Source organism: Saccopteryx leptura, chromosome 1 (assembly GCF_036850995.1).
Source record: "Saccopteryx leptura isolate mSacLep1 chromosome 1, mSacLep1_pri_phased_curated, whole genome shotgun sequence".
Classification (NCBI taxonomy): domain Eukaryota; kingdom Metazoa; phylum Chordata; class Mammalia; order Chiroptera; family Emballonuridae; genus Saccopteryx; species Saccopteryx leptura.
The window spans coordinates 212850429-212867482 of NC_089503.1; the positions used below are offsets into that span (position 1 = coordinate 212850429).

A 17054-nucleotide genomic window follows, 5' to 3' on the forward strand; every position below is an offset into this window, starting at 1 on the left:
AAATACAAAAAATAAAAATAAAGAAAAAGTGACAACTATACAGTAAAAACTATAGTGTCTGTTAGAGAGTAGTATAAAAGTATTTTTTTTCCAAAACATAATACAGTTGAGGATCTTAAAGTACTAGGAGACGTAACAAAGAACTTGGGAAAGTTATCCTTCCAGATCAACAAATCTTTTTTTTTAACTTTCTTTTGTTTAATCATCAGACATTTCCTGCTCTGTGATAAGATAAAGTTATCTATTGTTAAGAATCCTACTTTATTTTTAAGTAAATGTGAAAAAAAGTATTTGAGGTGTTTTATTTTTTTTTTAAATGGGAGGACTATTATTATGAGCCAGTTCTTGTAGCTGCTTATCTCTTAAATCTGTGATCCAGAGCCAGAAATATAAGTGATAACAGCATTGCTCCTGAACTTGACTAGACTTCTAACACAAATAGCACAGTTATGTCTTTGATCAAGATAGATCACTTTCATTTAAATAGAAGCCAGGGGCTTGGCCCAGACATGCTGTCTCTTGAAAGTCAGCCAGCAGGTTTACCTAACATCCTCTACTCCAACTGCTCTGCCTTTTTCAGATTACCCCTGTTCTCCAGATGCAAATAAGTAGACTTTATCTGTGCTCTGAAATACACCAAATCACTCAAACAAATCGTCATTTTACACAAGTCCCGTCAAAGATGTCAAATAATGATTTTTTTCTCATTATAAATAGAAGATAGGCAAAGTCTCAAGTAGTAAGAGTTACAGTGGGTCAGTCAAGATGTGCTTAGGCCTCCTTTCCCTGCAGCTGCCTTTCTGAAAATGAGTTCTTTCTGAATCTGAGAACTCTAGGAAAAATATATCTATCACCTCATTGGTATTACCACACAAGTTTCTTGCGTTTTCATATATCTGCTTTCAATACTTGAGAAAAAAAAATCTAGAACCCTTTAACTTACAGCACTTTTTAGCTACATATGTAATAAAAATTAAATGTTAGCAAATTAAATTATACCGAAATCAGGAACACTGACAACACTAAATGCTGGTGAGGCTGTGGAGCAACAGGAACTCCTACATTGCTGGGAATGCGAAAAAGACAGCTGCTTTGTAAGAGAGTTTGACAATTTCTTACAAAACTAAATATACTCTTACCATCTGACCCACTAATTGATCTCCTTGGTGTGTACCCAAAGGTGTTGAAAAGCTATGTTTATACAAAAACTTGCACAATATGCTAATAGCTGCTTTATTCATAATTGCCAAAACTTGGAAGAAACCAAGATGTCCTTCCAAGGACATAGGAAATTGGATATACTGTGGTACATTCAGAAAATGGAATATTATTCATGCTATAAAGAAATGAGCTATCAAGCCATGAAGATATATAGAGTAAGCTTAAATGCGATATAATTAAGTGAAAGGAGCCGATCGGAAAGGGCTATCTACTGTACAATTCTAACTATCTGACCTTCTGAACAAGGCAAAACTATGGAGCCAGTAAAAGATCCGTGGTTGCCAGGTGTTAGGGGAGTGAGAAGGATGACAAGGTAGAGCACAGAGAATGTTCAGAGCAGTGAAAATGCTCTGTATGATACTATACTGATGGAAACCCACAGAGCGTGCAATAACAAAAGAGAATTCCAGTGTAACCTATGCACTTTGGGCGGGAGTAAGATGTCAGGGTAGGCTCATCAATTCTAACAAAGGTACCACTCTGGCAAGGGACATTGACAATGAGGGAGGCTATGCATTTGTGGAGGGAGGGAGTATATAGGAACGCTCTAAACCTTCTACTACATTTTGCAGTTAACCTAAAACTGCTCTGAAAATAAAGTCTATTAGAAACAGAAACAAACTACTATAATGAAAAGTTATATATAATCATTTTCTCAATAAATCATTGCTCAAAACGAAAGCATAATTCTATCTTCAAGATGGAAGAGTAAAATGATATTTTTGAGCAACTGAGACCAAAAAGGGCAAGAACTTTGTAAAGGAAAACAAAGAAAACTCCACACTGGGTCAGTCTCCAGCCTGAGGAGTAAAGAGGTAGAGACACCATTTCCAGAAGGATTGATTAGCAACAAAACCCAGTCACTGTATGAGAAGGAGTTCTGGGCACCGTATCTGTGGTCACCAGACCTGGCTGAGAGGCCCAAATTTGTCACCACTGAACCCTATATCCTTGGGGTATGGAACTGACTTAGTCCTCTGTTTAGATTCTTTATATAAAAATTAGGAAAATGGCACTTACTCTGTGGAATAAAAATCTTTATAGAACAATGTACATAAAAAAATGTAAAAACATAATGACATAAATAATATACCTACAATTTGCAAACTTTATATATAAATTATTATATTTATCAGTATAAAAAAGATGCAATTTCTTACCAAGGATGAATTCCAACTGTGGTTCATTTGGTGTCTTCTGAATACCTATAAATAATAGATAAGAATTCAGGTTAAAGATATTTAACTCATTCTCAAAAATATATCACTGAGTATAACTATGTTTCACCATTCCCCAAATATATTAATACATTATTTGACAGAATGAATAAACTCAGTTGATCAGACCTATAAGCAGTGGGTTCTCAGGGGAGGACACAATATTTGTAGCATAACCAAATATGACTAAAGATTTGACTAACCAATTTAGCTCCATGGACATCAAAATCTCAGAGATAGGTATTTTATATGCTGTGATAAATATGACATTTTCCAACTGTGTGTTTCTTTTGGATGCATACAGGCAGAGATAGAACCATCAAAAAAGGATGACCTCTCTAAAGTCCTCTTCCATATAGAATTGTCTTTCAAACCACTCTAATCCTGCTATACGTGTTAGGTTATTAATTAAAGGGATAGTTCTAGTTAGGTTATAAAGATATTACGCTGGTGGTTATACCACCAACTTATTGGTAGCTCAAATCAACATTATGCCCAATGACTCTATATCGTTTGTTGGAGATTAAAAAAGAAATCTAATAACATGGCTCAATGATTTAAGATGAAGTGGAAGGAAAAGTGGGTCTGAGAACAAAGGTAAGGAAATGGGAACATCTAACAGTCAAAGGTAGAAAGACCAGGCTGTGGGAAGCAATAAATGCGGTAGGTGGATTCCCAAAGACTACACACAAGAAAGGGGCTCCCTAAACAAGGGTGGATGAAGACTGGATTGCCATCTGTTACCATTCATGGGTGGACAAAAAGCAAAAAGCAAATTTATGGAAAAGTAAGCCATTTTGGCAGTAAATGTAGAAATATTATACAAGTCCTTTCCTCATTTATTTTACCAGTGGATTCATCAGACACAATTTAAATTTAATAGTACCTGGTCACTAATATATTGGTAGAACCACCTCTTTGCATAAAAATCATCCATTTTTTATTTATAGAGTTCACAGTTTTTTTGCATGGTAACCATTTTATTTTTTCTCCTGCTGACATTTAACAATGTTATGGTTAATAATTTTAGACTCTCCAAGAGAGGTTAGAATGACAATCATTAGGTAGGTCTTTGTGCATTTCAAATATTGTGGATTTTTTAAAAGGTTATTAACAATTAACTCTGCTGCAAGCTCTGACAACCAAATTTTTCAAAAAGTGCATCCAACCAATACCATTTTCTAAAGATTATTTTTATAATGTAAATTATACATTTGCCAGTGTTAATAATTGGGCAATGGGAATCTTCTGAAAATAAAAGAAAAAGACAATTCATGCTAAACAATAAAACCTGGACCCTAGAATTTTAAACACGAGAGTAAAACATACAATTTTTCCAACGATTTTAATTATGTGAGTAGCACAAATCCCAGCTGTATTGTTCAGATGTAGATCTTGTCCAGATCTCTAAGCTTGCTCTATTTGTGTGCTCGGGTGGGGCAGTGACAGCAGTGAAACCATTTTGCCCTAATGCTTTCCACTTACATATCTTTGGTTTTAAAGAGAAAATGTCTATGTTCCAAAAATAATTCCACATGAGATTATACAAATGCTAAATAGAAGGTGTACTTAAAAAGTATTTGTTAGTGTCTTTTTTCTTCTTCTTTTCTAAGTGAGAGGAGGGGAGATAGAGAGACAGACTTCCACATACACCCCAACCAGAATCCACCTGGCAACTCCCATCTGGGGCTCTCTGCCCATCTGGGCTCATGCTCATAACCTAGCTATTTTTGGTGCCTGAGGCAGAGGCTCCATGGAGCCATCCCCAGCACTCAGGGTTGATGCACTTAAACCAATTGAGCCATTGCTGTGAGAAGAGAAGAGAAAGAGAGAAGGGGAGGGGGAGGGGTGGAGAAGCAGATGGTCCCTTCTCTTGTGTGCCCCGACCGGGAATCGAACCCAGGAAGTTCACATGCTGGACTGATGCTCTACCAATGAGCCAGGGTTGTTAAGTGTCTTAATACACATGCAAGACCTCTTGATTCTACCCTTTTCTATTTAATGGTCTCATGGACTATCATCTCTCTCATAAAAGATAAGAAGGATTTCATAGACTCACAACACCAAAATAAGTAGTGCAAAGGAAAAAAAATAAGTTTATCTCATGCCATTTGTTAGAACCCCAGTTTCTGTGAGTACACATGCATATGTATGTTTGGTGGACCCCACGTGCATTGTCAGAGAGTTCCAAGGAGGGGCGTGCACATACTTACTTGTCAACTGAAAGTCTGCAGAATCATTTGCCTGGGGTGTGGGAAGGAAGTGCTGGCCTTCTTCTGATGTTCCTTCCTCTTTGATTTCCATGATCAACCTTCACAGTTGTTTAGTTTTCCAACTTTTTTTGCCCAGATGTCACTACCAATGATTCTGGGTTTGATATCGACGTATGTCCACACTAAAGACCTGATATTCCACTCTGAAATTCTGCAATTTGGAAACAAACAGCAGAAATGGTGGTCACTTCTGAGTTCAGTCTAAAACAAAGTATTAATGATGGGTGGAGACTATAACTACTTGCCTGTGAATGTCCTTACTGCTTATACCATTCCTACATTCAAGACCAACCCACCCAGTTAATGTACCAGGAACTCTGGGCTCAATGGGTGTTTTCTTTGCAATTATTTTATGGTCATGCAAGGGAAATCTAAATCCTGCATGGTATAATCTTTCTTTTCTATCTCATTCTGTAAAATAGCAGGTAGCTAGAGGGGCTGCTAACTTAAATGTACTTAATTTAGCAGCAAGAACAGATAGCATCTTGTCAAGGTGCTATAATGATTTGCCAAGGTGAATATTACTATTATTCTTTCCATTAGAACTGCCCTTTATGCTCATCCCTCCAACCATATCCTTGTTAGAATATTATTCATGAGCACATAAAGATAATTTGGCATGACTCTCTTCTTCTAAGATGAGCCAACAGGTTGTGCAGGGGAGTTTCCAACCTCATCATTATCCACAGAGCCTCTTGCTGCTCTGCCTGATAAAGGTTTAATTGTTTAATGATCGAGGTAGATGCTAAAAAGAATGAATAATAATCCTTAAAAGCTAAAGCTCAAGGGGAAATGAAAGCAACAGCAAAATGATGAGATTAGCACGGGGAAAGAAAGCTTCTCCAAGACCTCAATATCCATTTATACAGGCAGCCTCCAAGAGTTTCAAATTTATTTTGATATTTAGCATTATATACATTATCAAGAATGACTTAGAAAAAAATCAATATAGTTTTAAATCAAGTGTCCAGCTGAATTAAAATGTATAAAAAATCTTTAAATGTCTACCCAATGCTGTTTAATGAGAAAGCAGCAATAGAGGTTGGGTTTAGAATACCAATTTGGTCTCCCAACTCCACAAACCCACAGCCTTACCCTCTGTTGTTCTTAACAAAGCGGCTTCATTTATAATTCAACTCCACTGTTTAAGATCATCTGGCAAAAATTAAACCCAGGAAGCATCTTGAATCTTTAGAAAATAATACAATTAAGTTGCAGATAAATACCCATTGGCTTCTAAAGATATAACCAGGGATATTTGCTGGAGTCTGGGGTCAATGCACCATATTCTGTCAATTTGAAAATTCAATTTTGAATTAACATAAGGCTTTCTAATTTATTTATGACTATTTAAGTTAAGAAGTCTTTCAGGTAAGGACGGATATGTAGTCACTGTACCACATTTTCTCAAGAACCTATGACAAATGCATTAGCATTCGTGGGATAATATCTGTGGAAGGCTGCCATGCATGTAGGAAATAGACACAGGATTTGGTTAACATCTCTATATTTCTTGACCAAAGCCTCAACCCCCAATGCTGACCACTCATCTTAAAATTTTTAAAAGACACCTAAATAAGGTAATATGAACAAATCCTAACAGAATCACAACTCTGCACACTCATGGTGAACAGGTAATAACATAAATATGAACTCATGGGAGGTGAGTAGAGAGAGTTGAAATAAGATGCTTAAAAAACTTATTAACATGGTCTCATTTTAAGCATCATATAACCAATTCAAAGCTATATACTAACTGAAAAATAACCTCAATTTTAGAAAGAATGGCGTCACATATACAAAACAAGGATTATATGACCTCATAATTTTATTACTTTCATTCTACTTTAGTTGCATTGATGAACAAATTTCAGATTTGATATCTGTTAACATCTCCCCCTTTACCCCCTTCTAGCTCCCCCATCCCCCTTTCTCTCTGGTAATCATTATACTGTCGTCTGTGTCTATGAGGTTATTTTTTTCTTTTTGGTTTTTGGGTTTTTTTTCTCACTTAATCCCATACCACAATATATTTAAACCAGACAGCTAGAGACATTAAACTTAATTCCTAGGAAATGAAGAAACCACATTAAATATTCTTTAAACAGAGAGTAACATGATCATATTTGATTTTTAGAAAGTTTACTGGTGTTTAAGTAGAGAATATACTGGAAAACGTCAACTTGATGATACAAAATGTTTGGAGGTTATTTTAATATTCTAGGAAAATAAAATAATAACGAGGATCAAAGCAAAAATAAAAGCAAATGACTAGAGAAGAGAATCGGGATTCCAAAGAAAATTCTGAACTAGAATTACCTGCCTTTTGTGATGGCATTTGATGTGGTATTAGAATTGAGGAAAAGAAAGACAGAAATTCAGTCAGATGCAACCCAGTAATTTATGGGCCAATAAACTATTTGGAGAATAAAGAAAGAGAAGAAAGTTAGTCAAGGATGATGAGTTTAGTTTTAATCATGGTGTTTCTGAGTGACACTTTTAAATTTCTGAAGAAGAAAAATTGTAAACCCAGAATTCCATACAAAGTAAAAATAACTTGTGAAAACCAAGAGAAATAAAGATCTTTATGCAGACAAATGAAAACTAACAAATTCATTATCAGCAGACCTGCAACTGCAAGAAACATTGAAGGAAGTTCTTCAGGCATGACAAGAGAGAGATGCTTGGATCACCACTCAGTTCTGCTGTTGTAGCATGAAAGCACCATTGACAATAGACAGACAAATGGGCTCGCCCTGTTACAACAATACTGTATCTGCTAAACCAACTAGTAGTGTTCAGGGTTTGGTCTACAGCAGTGGTCGGCAAACCACGGCTCACGAGCCACATGCGGTTCTTCGGTCCCTTGAGTGTGGCTCTTCCACAAAATACCACGCGCAGGTTCTACCTCGATAAGGAATGTACCTACCTATATAGTTTAAGTTTAAAAAATTTGGCTCTCAAAAGAAATTTCAATTGTTGTACTGTTGATATTTGGTTCTGTTGACTAATGAGTTTGCTGACCACTGGACTACAGGACAGAGTTTGCCAATGACTGATCTAGAGAAAAAATAGTAGCCATGCATTGTATGCTTATAGCATTGACATTTATACATCAATAGTAAAAAAAAAGAAAGGGAGGAAAGGGGGATTATGGTTGAACAGTTCTTATACCAAAAATTTTGTATACAATTATATCAGTAAAATATTTAAAGGTTGACTGTGATTAAGTAAATGTATATAGTAATTCCTAGAGTAAGAGGTAATTATTTAAAACACAAGTACAGTATAAATAATAAGCCAATAGGGGAGATAAAATGGAATGAGAAAATATGCAATAAATCTAAAAGCAAGGATAAAACAATAGCACATGGACTAAATAGAAAACTAGCAAAATGTTTGTTTTCAATCTAACCACATAAATAATCATATTAAATGCTAACAGTTTACACACACATTTTCATGCACCAATTAAAAGACAGAGAAAGCCTGACCTGTGGTGGCGCAGTGGATAAAGCGTCGACCTGGAAATGCTGAGGTCGAGATCACTGGTTCAAAACCCTGGGCTTGCCTGGCCAAGGCACATATGGGAGTTGATGCTTCCAGCTCCTCCCCACCTTCTCTCTCTCTCTCTCTCTCCTCTCTCTCTCCCTCTCTGTCTCTCTCTCTCCCTTTCTCTCTCCTCTCTAAAATGAATTTAAAAAAAGACAGAGAATATCAACTTAGATAAAAATTAATAAAAACAAGATCTGACTATATGTGTCGTTATATTTAAATATAATGACATAGGAAGGTTATAAGTAATAGGATCAAAATATATACCATGCAAATACTAATCAAAAGAAAACTTAAGGGGCTATATTAATATCAGACAAAACAGGTTTTATATCAAGGAATATCAGAAGGATATTATACAATGAATAAAATGGTTAATTCATTAAGAAGACTTAATCCTAAATATAAATGCACCGCAACAGAGCTTCACAATTCATGAAGCAAACAAAAATTGAAAGGAGAAATCAAATCCACAATGATATACTTAGAGACATCAACATTTTCTCTCAGTAATGGAGAGAATGAGTAGACAGAAAGTCAGTGAGGATATAGAAGACTGAACAACACTACTAACAACTTGACTGCATTGACATTTATAACACAAATCATTCAACAACAGAACACTGATTTTTTTTTTCAAAATGTACATGGAACATTCACTAAGGTTATATCCTAGCTCTAAAACAAACCTTAACAAATTTTTAAAAATTAAAATAAAAGCAAGTATATTTTCTGACTATAATAAAATTAAACTAGAATTCAAAAAAGTATCTGATAAATCCTCAATATTTAGAAATTAAACAATATAGTTCTAAGTAATTATACATGTATATACATTCTCTTGCTATTCTGAGGCTATTCACAGGAGATACACACACACATATGAATCAGAATGAAATCACTATACCAAATAATAAAATATGCTTGCAGGAAAATTTAATGTTTATATTAGAAAAGAGGATCTCAAAGCAATGATCTAAGCTTTCACCATATAACTAGAAAAAGCAAAATAAACCTAAAACAAGAAGAAAAAGCAAATAATGTATGTAATAAACATAACTGATAAAGATTTAGTTTCTAGAATATATTTTTTTAAAAGTTAGCAGAACAACCCAATGGAAAAACCTATCAAAATATGTGAACAGGCAACTCAAAAATATCAAATCTAGATTGCCAAGGAACAATTGAAGAGATTTTCAACTTCACTAGCTATCATGGAAATGCAAATTAAAACCAAATGAGCTGTAAATATATAACCATCAATAAGTAAAAATTTTAAAGTCTCAAAACCTCAAATATTGATGAGTATTTAACGCAATATAAACTTCTCTGCACTACTGGTGTCCTAACCACAATGGAAAATAATTTGGTAATATTGAATTAAGTTGAACAGCATGCCACCACTAAGCTATATTCTAGAGGTATCCCTGCAAATGCATACCAAAAGACAGGGCGTTCACAGCAAATCAACTTCTGATAATAAAATATTGAAAACAAGCTAAATGCTCACTAATAGGAAAACAGAGAAATATATTGTTGTTTATTCATTCTCTATAGGATGGATTGTCATCTCATGTATCAACAGTAATTAATTTCATAAACCAAGCACAGAGAAGAAGAGGATTAGAGTGAGGAGGAGCAGAAGCATGGGGGTGGGGGGGTGGGATAGGATGGCACTTATAGAAGATTTTGAAACATGCAAAATAATACTCTAAGTCTATGTTATGTAGAAGTACATACACAAGGCATACAATCACAGATAAATGCATGATAATCACTAAAATCGGAAGAGTTATGATGTCTGGGAGGAGGCTTTCGGGAGATGTGATCAGGGAGGAGAACTCAGGGCTCTACAACTCTATTAAGAAAACTATTTATTCAACCAGGTGACAGGTACAAAAGATCTACTATATTTTTCTTTATACCTTTGGTATGTCCTAAATATTCATTATGCATTTAATTAATTAGAAAGAGGCAAAGGCATGCGTTCAGAGGAAATCGGGAGGAAGTGGGGTCGGAGCTTTCAGACAAAGGGTGGAGTTCAGAGCTAGCCTTTATGAGCACTGGAGGAGGGGACTGGTATGGGCCACTGTGTGGGTCCAGCTGGCCTGGAGCCCACAGATTTGGGGGGTCTCAGTCGGACTAGCTGTGTAGCTTTCTGTCTCCAGCAGTGTTCAGCAGCTTGGTGGAGAACAACAGTTTAGTGGACAGTGGTGGCGTTTTATCTGCAGATGCAGTGACAGAAGGGTAAAGCCAAGAATGTAATACTATTAATGTGACAGAACAGCATCTAGGCTGGACAGGGACATCATTAGAGGGGTAAGCCACAGCAACTTGGGAGCTGAGAGAAGGACCAATGAAAAACCAGGTACAGCCACAGGGTAAATGGGTGGTGGAACTGGAGTGGAGTTAATGGTCACTAGAGCCAGCAAGACAAAGAAATTGTGCATCAAAGATATTAGATGGGTCATTTCCATGGAAACTGATATCTCCCAGGAGGATAGCAGGCAGGACATGGAGACCAGAGAAAGACAAAATGCCTGGTGGAAAAGTCTCAAGAGAACAAGCGTTTTGCCCTGGAGCATGATCAATAGGGGTAGAGGTCTACAATTGTAAATGAGGTTTTAACAGCTTGTGGGGGGCCTTTGTGCCTCCAGGCGCTGTGGTATGTGACCAGTGGCATTAGTGTGGGCAGCAGGGAAACAGAAAGCCAGGTTTCCGTGAACTCAAAATATCTCAGACAAAGGAAACAGTTTCTGAAGAGATAAAAACTGAGGCTTTTTTTTTCACAAAAACAAAAGCCCCCATAAACACTATGTAATATTTTAAAGGTGAGAAGATCAAGGGAAGATTGAGTCATGGCCAAATAAGCCCATAGCAAAATGGGATGACTCAATGGGCAAGAGCCTGAGGTTTAGGATGTGACACGTCATACGCCGCCGGGCTGATCTTGGGTTCTAAGTGGACCTCTGGTTAACAATGTTTCCTGACCTGCTCAGGCTGAGATCCAGGCAGGGACTGTTGGTAGCCTGATGATGCTATGCACCTATGGCTTTTGTTTAGCTTTCCAAACAGTGCTTTGATATGAAGTGTTGAATCACATTATTTCTGAGCCATCTCAAAAAGAAATAGAATAGCCAGTCTCTGTTATGTTGATGGTGTAGACTTTCAATATCAAAGCCACTAAACTTGCTCACTTCAGTGTCCCAAAAATTCTGACACCAGGACAGTCTGGTCAACCAGATATAAGTCATGATGCCAAATCACTTTAAAACCTAAATACCTGAAATTTGTAAGGAGTGCAGGGGGGCAGAGCTTCTAAAGGTCAGCCGAAGGCTATATAAAGCCAAGAAGACGCAAAAGCAGAAACATGACCCACGTGGGATTTCCCTCTGTCTTCCCTGCCCGGTTTTCGTCACAGGAAATGTCAGGGTACTTGGAAGGCTACCGTCATTGCAGGATAATTATATTCAAAGTTTTGCAACTAGGCCCCTATTCTCGGTACCAGGGATTTATCTTTTCTTTTATAAAATCATTCAAAAATAACAGCAGAATGAAAACAAAGGTTTCAGGAAAAGGCTCCCTTTGAGGAAAGTGGCATCAATTGACAAATTTGATATTTTACCCAAAAAAACAATCAGGCGTTTTGGTTTTTTTTAAGGTCAAGGCCCTCCCGGCTTCTCATGAGGTCCCCGGCCAGGCAGAAGGTAACTCCTGTCAGAGCGATGGATTAGCATTCTGGGGCAGTGTTCTTTGGCCCAAGAAAACCAATTGCATCAGAGACAATTGAATTCTCCAGGCCTTCAGTAGGCTTTTGCTACCAATATTAAATTCCGTGCGGACCTGCTCTGTCACGGGAGAAAAAAGATGAGAGTCGTCAGGGCTCCAGTCTGATCAGAAGCCCTGCTGCTGGGGCTCAGTATTGAACTAGGCAGCAACGTTCTCCTCACCTTGACCCTGAGGAAGCAGGCCTGACTTGAGACAGAACAGAAGACTGGGGGGTGGGTAGCAAGACTGAACAGCAATAGTCTTTTCAGCTTCGCCACTTGAAACATGGTCCCTGGCCCAGCAGTACTGGCATTACCTGGAAGCTGGTTAGAAATGCAGACCATGGAGCCAGACCCAGAGATAGAAAATTAGAATCGTATTGTAGCATGGGTGATTTCTATGCACATTCAATTTCTATGCACATTTTAAGGCATAGAGGGCCACCCAGGTTCCAGGCTCACAAGCTGGGAGAGGTGCATAGGGAGTTCCAGTAGCTAAAAAGTCAATAGGGAGGCCCTGGCTGGTTAGCTCAGTCAGTTAAGAGCATCATCTCAAACAACAAGGTTGTAGGTTTGATCCCCGGTCAGGGCACACACGGGAAGTGACGAATGAATGCACAACTAAGTGGAACAAGTGAATGCTCCCCCTCCTCACTCTCTCCCTTCCTCTCTTTGTCTCTAAAAAATAAAAAATAAATAAAATAAAATAAAATAAAATAAAATAAAAAATAAGCCTTGTCCAAATAACTCAGTTGGTTGGAGTGTTGTTCTGAAGCGCAGAGGTTGCCGGTTCGATCCCCAAGTCAGGGCACCTACAGGAGCAGCTCAATGTTCCTCCTGCCTGTCTCTCTGCCTCTCTCAGTCAATAGGGGCTAAAGGTCATGTCACTGAACCAGACTTTCTAGACTGGTGCCAGGAGTTGTCATGGTTCCCGACTGGACTCTGGTCGCCCCAGCCGTGGACTCACCTCCTGCCTCCAGCGCTCCTTTCTTCCCATGTTCTTCTACTCTTGGTTATCTGCTGGGGACCCCTGACACCTGCCCACCCTCCCACCCACCTATTGCTTGGCCTCTTTGTGGTGGACCCTTGCCACTGACGAGTCTTAGCCCAGCCGACATTCCATCTCCACTCAGACTTGATTTTATCTTCCCTCTCACCAGCCTCAGCTCTGCAGCCTGACTCTTGGCAGTCTACTCAACTTTTGGCAGGGTCAGACCAAGGTACCTGTCGGGCTAAACGGAGCCAGGTCATGGCATGCCGCACTCAGAACAGTGGTGATGTTTGGTAAGGACACTTATATGGCAGCTCATGACAAAAACTGGTGTATTCAGGTCATCAATGTAGGACCATTGTCTAGTGATTCACTGAAAATGTCTGGACTGTGGGTTTTGGGGCACAAAGAGTTCAAGTTATTGTGACACATCAAAATAGGGAAGGGCCCTGGCCAGTTGGCTCAGTGGTAGAGCGTCGTCGACCTGGCATGCAGGAGTCCTGGGTTCGATTCCCGGCCAGGGCACACAGGAGAAGTGCCCATCTGCTTCTCCACCCCCCCTCCTTCCTCTCTGTCTCTCTCTTCCCCTCCTGCAGCCAAGGCTCCATTGGAGCAAAGTTGGCCCAGGCGCTGAGGATGGCTCTGTGGCCTCTGCCTCAGGTGCTAGAATTGCTCAGGCGCCAGATGGGCAGAGCATCGCCCCCTGGTGTGTGTGCCAGGTGGATCCTGGTCGGGTGCATGCAGAAGTCTGTCTGACTGCCTCCTCATTTCCAACTTCAGAAAAAAACAAACAAACAAAAAAAAACAGGGGAGAGAGGAGGGGTGTTGACAAAAGAATCAATTCAATAAGACACAACTGACCAGCATGATACACTTCCCTTTCCTCCTTGCAAATATCAAAGCAAAGGGACTCTACTAATACCCATCCAGTTTTCACAAAGTTCGCTCTGTACCACCGCTTACGAAATTCATGTTAGCCAAATTTTCTCAGTATTTAGCTGCCTTTTTTGAGTATATATTATGTGTGATGCTCTGTGCCATCACTTTATATGCATTAAATTAATGTTCATAACGAATTTAAGATAGAATTCCAGCTTTACAAGTGAAGAACTGAAGGGTAAAAAGAAATTTGCTCCAGGTCCCACTTAGTAATTACAGAACTAAGACTGTGAACTTGAGTGTCTGATTTCAGAGCCTTTTCTCTATTCTACCTACCATGTCTTTTAATTTTACTTGGCAAAAATTTACAAACTTTTATTATCCCTTAAGAAAGAAATTAGGGCAATAGAGAGAAAAAAGGGAGGTCTAGGAGACATTTATTTATGCTTTCATTTACATTATTTTCTTTCTTAAAATAAAAATCTCTGGAAAACCGATAGCCTATTAATATAATATTTAATGCCTAAGTACAAGAACTCCCAAGGAAGAGAAAACCATATCAAGATATATATTTTTAATTTTTCATTGATTTGAGAAAGAGGAAGGGAGAGAGAGAAAAGGGGAGTAAGGGAGGGAGAGAGAGAGATAGACAAAGAGAGACATCAAGTCTTTGTTTCACTTAGTTGTTCCACTTAGTTGTGCACTCATTGATTGCTTCTTGTACATGCCCTGACTGGGCGGCAAACCTATAGCCTCTGGCACTGGGTCAACGCTTTCTTCACTGAGTCACCTGGCCAGGGTATGATAGATATTTTTTATAATTCTATTTATAATATCGTTTCTGATTGAGACATATGCATCTCTGGTTCTTTTGCTTGGTCCTGATGTAAATACATTTTCAGTGGACAAAGCAGCATGAAAAAATATCAAGAATAGAAATTCTATATAATTGAAGTTTGAAAATAGAAACTAATGATTGAACATATCCGATTCTCCAGGTCCAGCATTCTGGTTACTTCAGAAAGGAGAAGTGTTTTCTCCTTTGCTTCTCTGATTCACAGGGCTCCCTTTTGGGGATCACAATCCAGTCAAATAACAACCTCAACTCAAAAATGAGTATTAAATGACCATTGAAACAGGCACAATATTGATGTTCAGAAGGACAGAACACAAAAGCGCAATGCGGAGAACTCCGCCCCACAAGCAGACCGACTGTACCTCTGGTTCATTATAAATCAGAGGTCCGTCTGCGGCTCTGCTCTCGCAAATCAGGATGAGAACAATGTTGGTCTCCACTGTCTATAAAGTAAAAGAGAGTCTCTGTTGATCCCTGTGACAAGGTACCCTTAATCCCGAGAACTCCGGGGCTTTGCCTCAGCACTGCGACATTTCTGAACCAGAATTTAAATAGACTCCAACAGTGACCTGATGATGTCCTAAGGGGGAACTCTCAGACCAACTCTTGTATAGCTAGTCAGCCATCTGATGTGTTAGAAAATATTCTGTGTTAGTCGTAAAGATGAAAGCATCCTGAAAAATTACAACGTGAGCATGTGAAACAAGCTTGATTTGACCTTAGTCACCTCTGCAATAGGTTGATAACATGTCTATCATCACTTTAAAATCTGGGATAAAATATTTTAAGAGAATACAGAACTGAAGAGACTTAAAGGAATCTGGGGTCATCCCAGTTAGGGCATGAGAACACAGAGGCTCAGAAACAGGACAGAAGAGCTCCATGTATCCAGCTGGCTAATGACCCCATGGGATTCAGAAGAAGGCATTGTGTTCTGAGGAGGGCTTTGCACCCTTCCCTTCAGAAGGACACTCTTGACACTTCCCACGTGCCACCAAAAGGATGATGAAAATTGGATGTTTCAACAAAATACTGATGTCTCCTATAAAAGTTTTCGGCTAGCCTGACCTGTGGTGGCACAGTGGATAAAGTGTTGACATGGAATGCTGAGGTCACCGGTTCGAAACCCCAGGCTTGCCTGGTCAAGGCACATATGAGAAGCAACTAGGCATTGATGTTTCCTCCTCCTCCACACCGCCTTTCTCTCTCTTCCCACTCCCTCCAAAATCAATAAATAAAATCTTTTTAAAAATTTATTTTAATATTTTTTTCTTCTATAAAACATCATGTGATACATTGGGTTTTGCTTAACAAAACTTGTAAACACCTGGTTTTGAATCCCCAAATCTGCTTTAAAAAAGAAAAATTGCATCACACAGAAAAGGTCTTTTAAAAATAGTACAAACAGCTATACAGCACTTCAGTAGAAGCTTGGGTATTTTTTAACAGCCTTTACTGTCATCTGATAAACAAAGTTGAAACTAGGAGTTTATTGTCTACACTTAAAATAACAGGTTGTTGTTTTACCCTCTGATACTTTTATTAAACAATAGGGGTTGGGGATCTTGGGGAAAAAGGTGGTGGGATTAAGCAAAGGGAAAGAAAACTCACAGACACAGACAAGAGTGTGGGGATTACAAAAGCAAAAGGAGATGGGGAAGGAAGGAGAGGCTAAAGGGGGCATGTGATGACGGAAGGAGACTGGACTCGGGGTGGGGAGCCCACAACACAGTGTGCAGGTGAGGCGTTACAGAACTGTACACCTAAAACCTGAATAATCTTATTGACCAATGTCACCCCAATACATTCAAGAAAAAAAATTATAACAAACAAAAACAATGCATGTTCCACATATAATGACTCCAAACCACCCATTTCAAGCCTATCTTGAACAGCAAAGATGTATAGAGAGAATTTTAATTTGGGTGGGTGGAGGTTGATTTTTTTTTTTTTTACTTTTACTAAATATGAGGACTCTGAGGAAGGGCCACCTCAGCAACATCAATTGTTTCAATGCCCTTACGAAGCCTGTCACACTCCCGTACCGACGGCCATTAAGTACCCTGTGCTCAGGCAAAAGCCAACCTGAAGCTGCAATTGTATCCGCAGGGCATGTCCAATACAGACATCAGCGTCATTAATTCAGACTGATTGAATTCCTTATGATGACCCATTTTAGGTTCAAATTAGTATGAACTAAATGATCTATAGTTTCTGATGATTAATTGCTCATTTTCTTTTGAAAATTGAAATTTCAAAGGAAGACAGATAATGAATTTAATTAAAATTTTATCT

The 17054-nt window shown here is 38.5% G+C and overlaps 1 protein-coding gene across 10 annotated transcripts in view; it reads right to left on the reverse strand.

The window, feature by feature from the left end:
• Positions 1-17054, reverse strand: part of INPP4B (inositol polyphosphate-4-phosphatase type II B) — a 611130-nt gene that overhangs the window by 300080 nt on the left and 293996 nt on the right. For all 10 annotated transcript variants that reach the window (XM_066385755.1, XM_066385735.1, XM_066385716.1 and 7 more), the window contains 2 exons: positions 4652-4862; positions 2382-2426 (listed from right to left, as the gene is read on the reverse strand). In XM_066385755.1, coding sequence (XP_066241852.1) covers positions 2382-2426; positions 4652-4742 — 136 coding nt within the window. In that variant the 5' untranslated portion in view covers positions 4743-4862. The remainder of the gene's footprint in view (positions 1-2381; positions 2427-4651; positions 4863-17054) is intronic.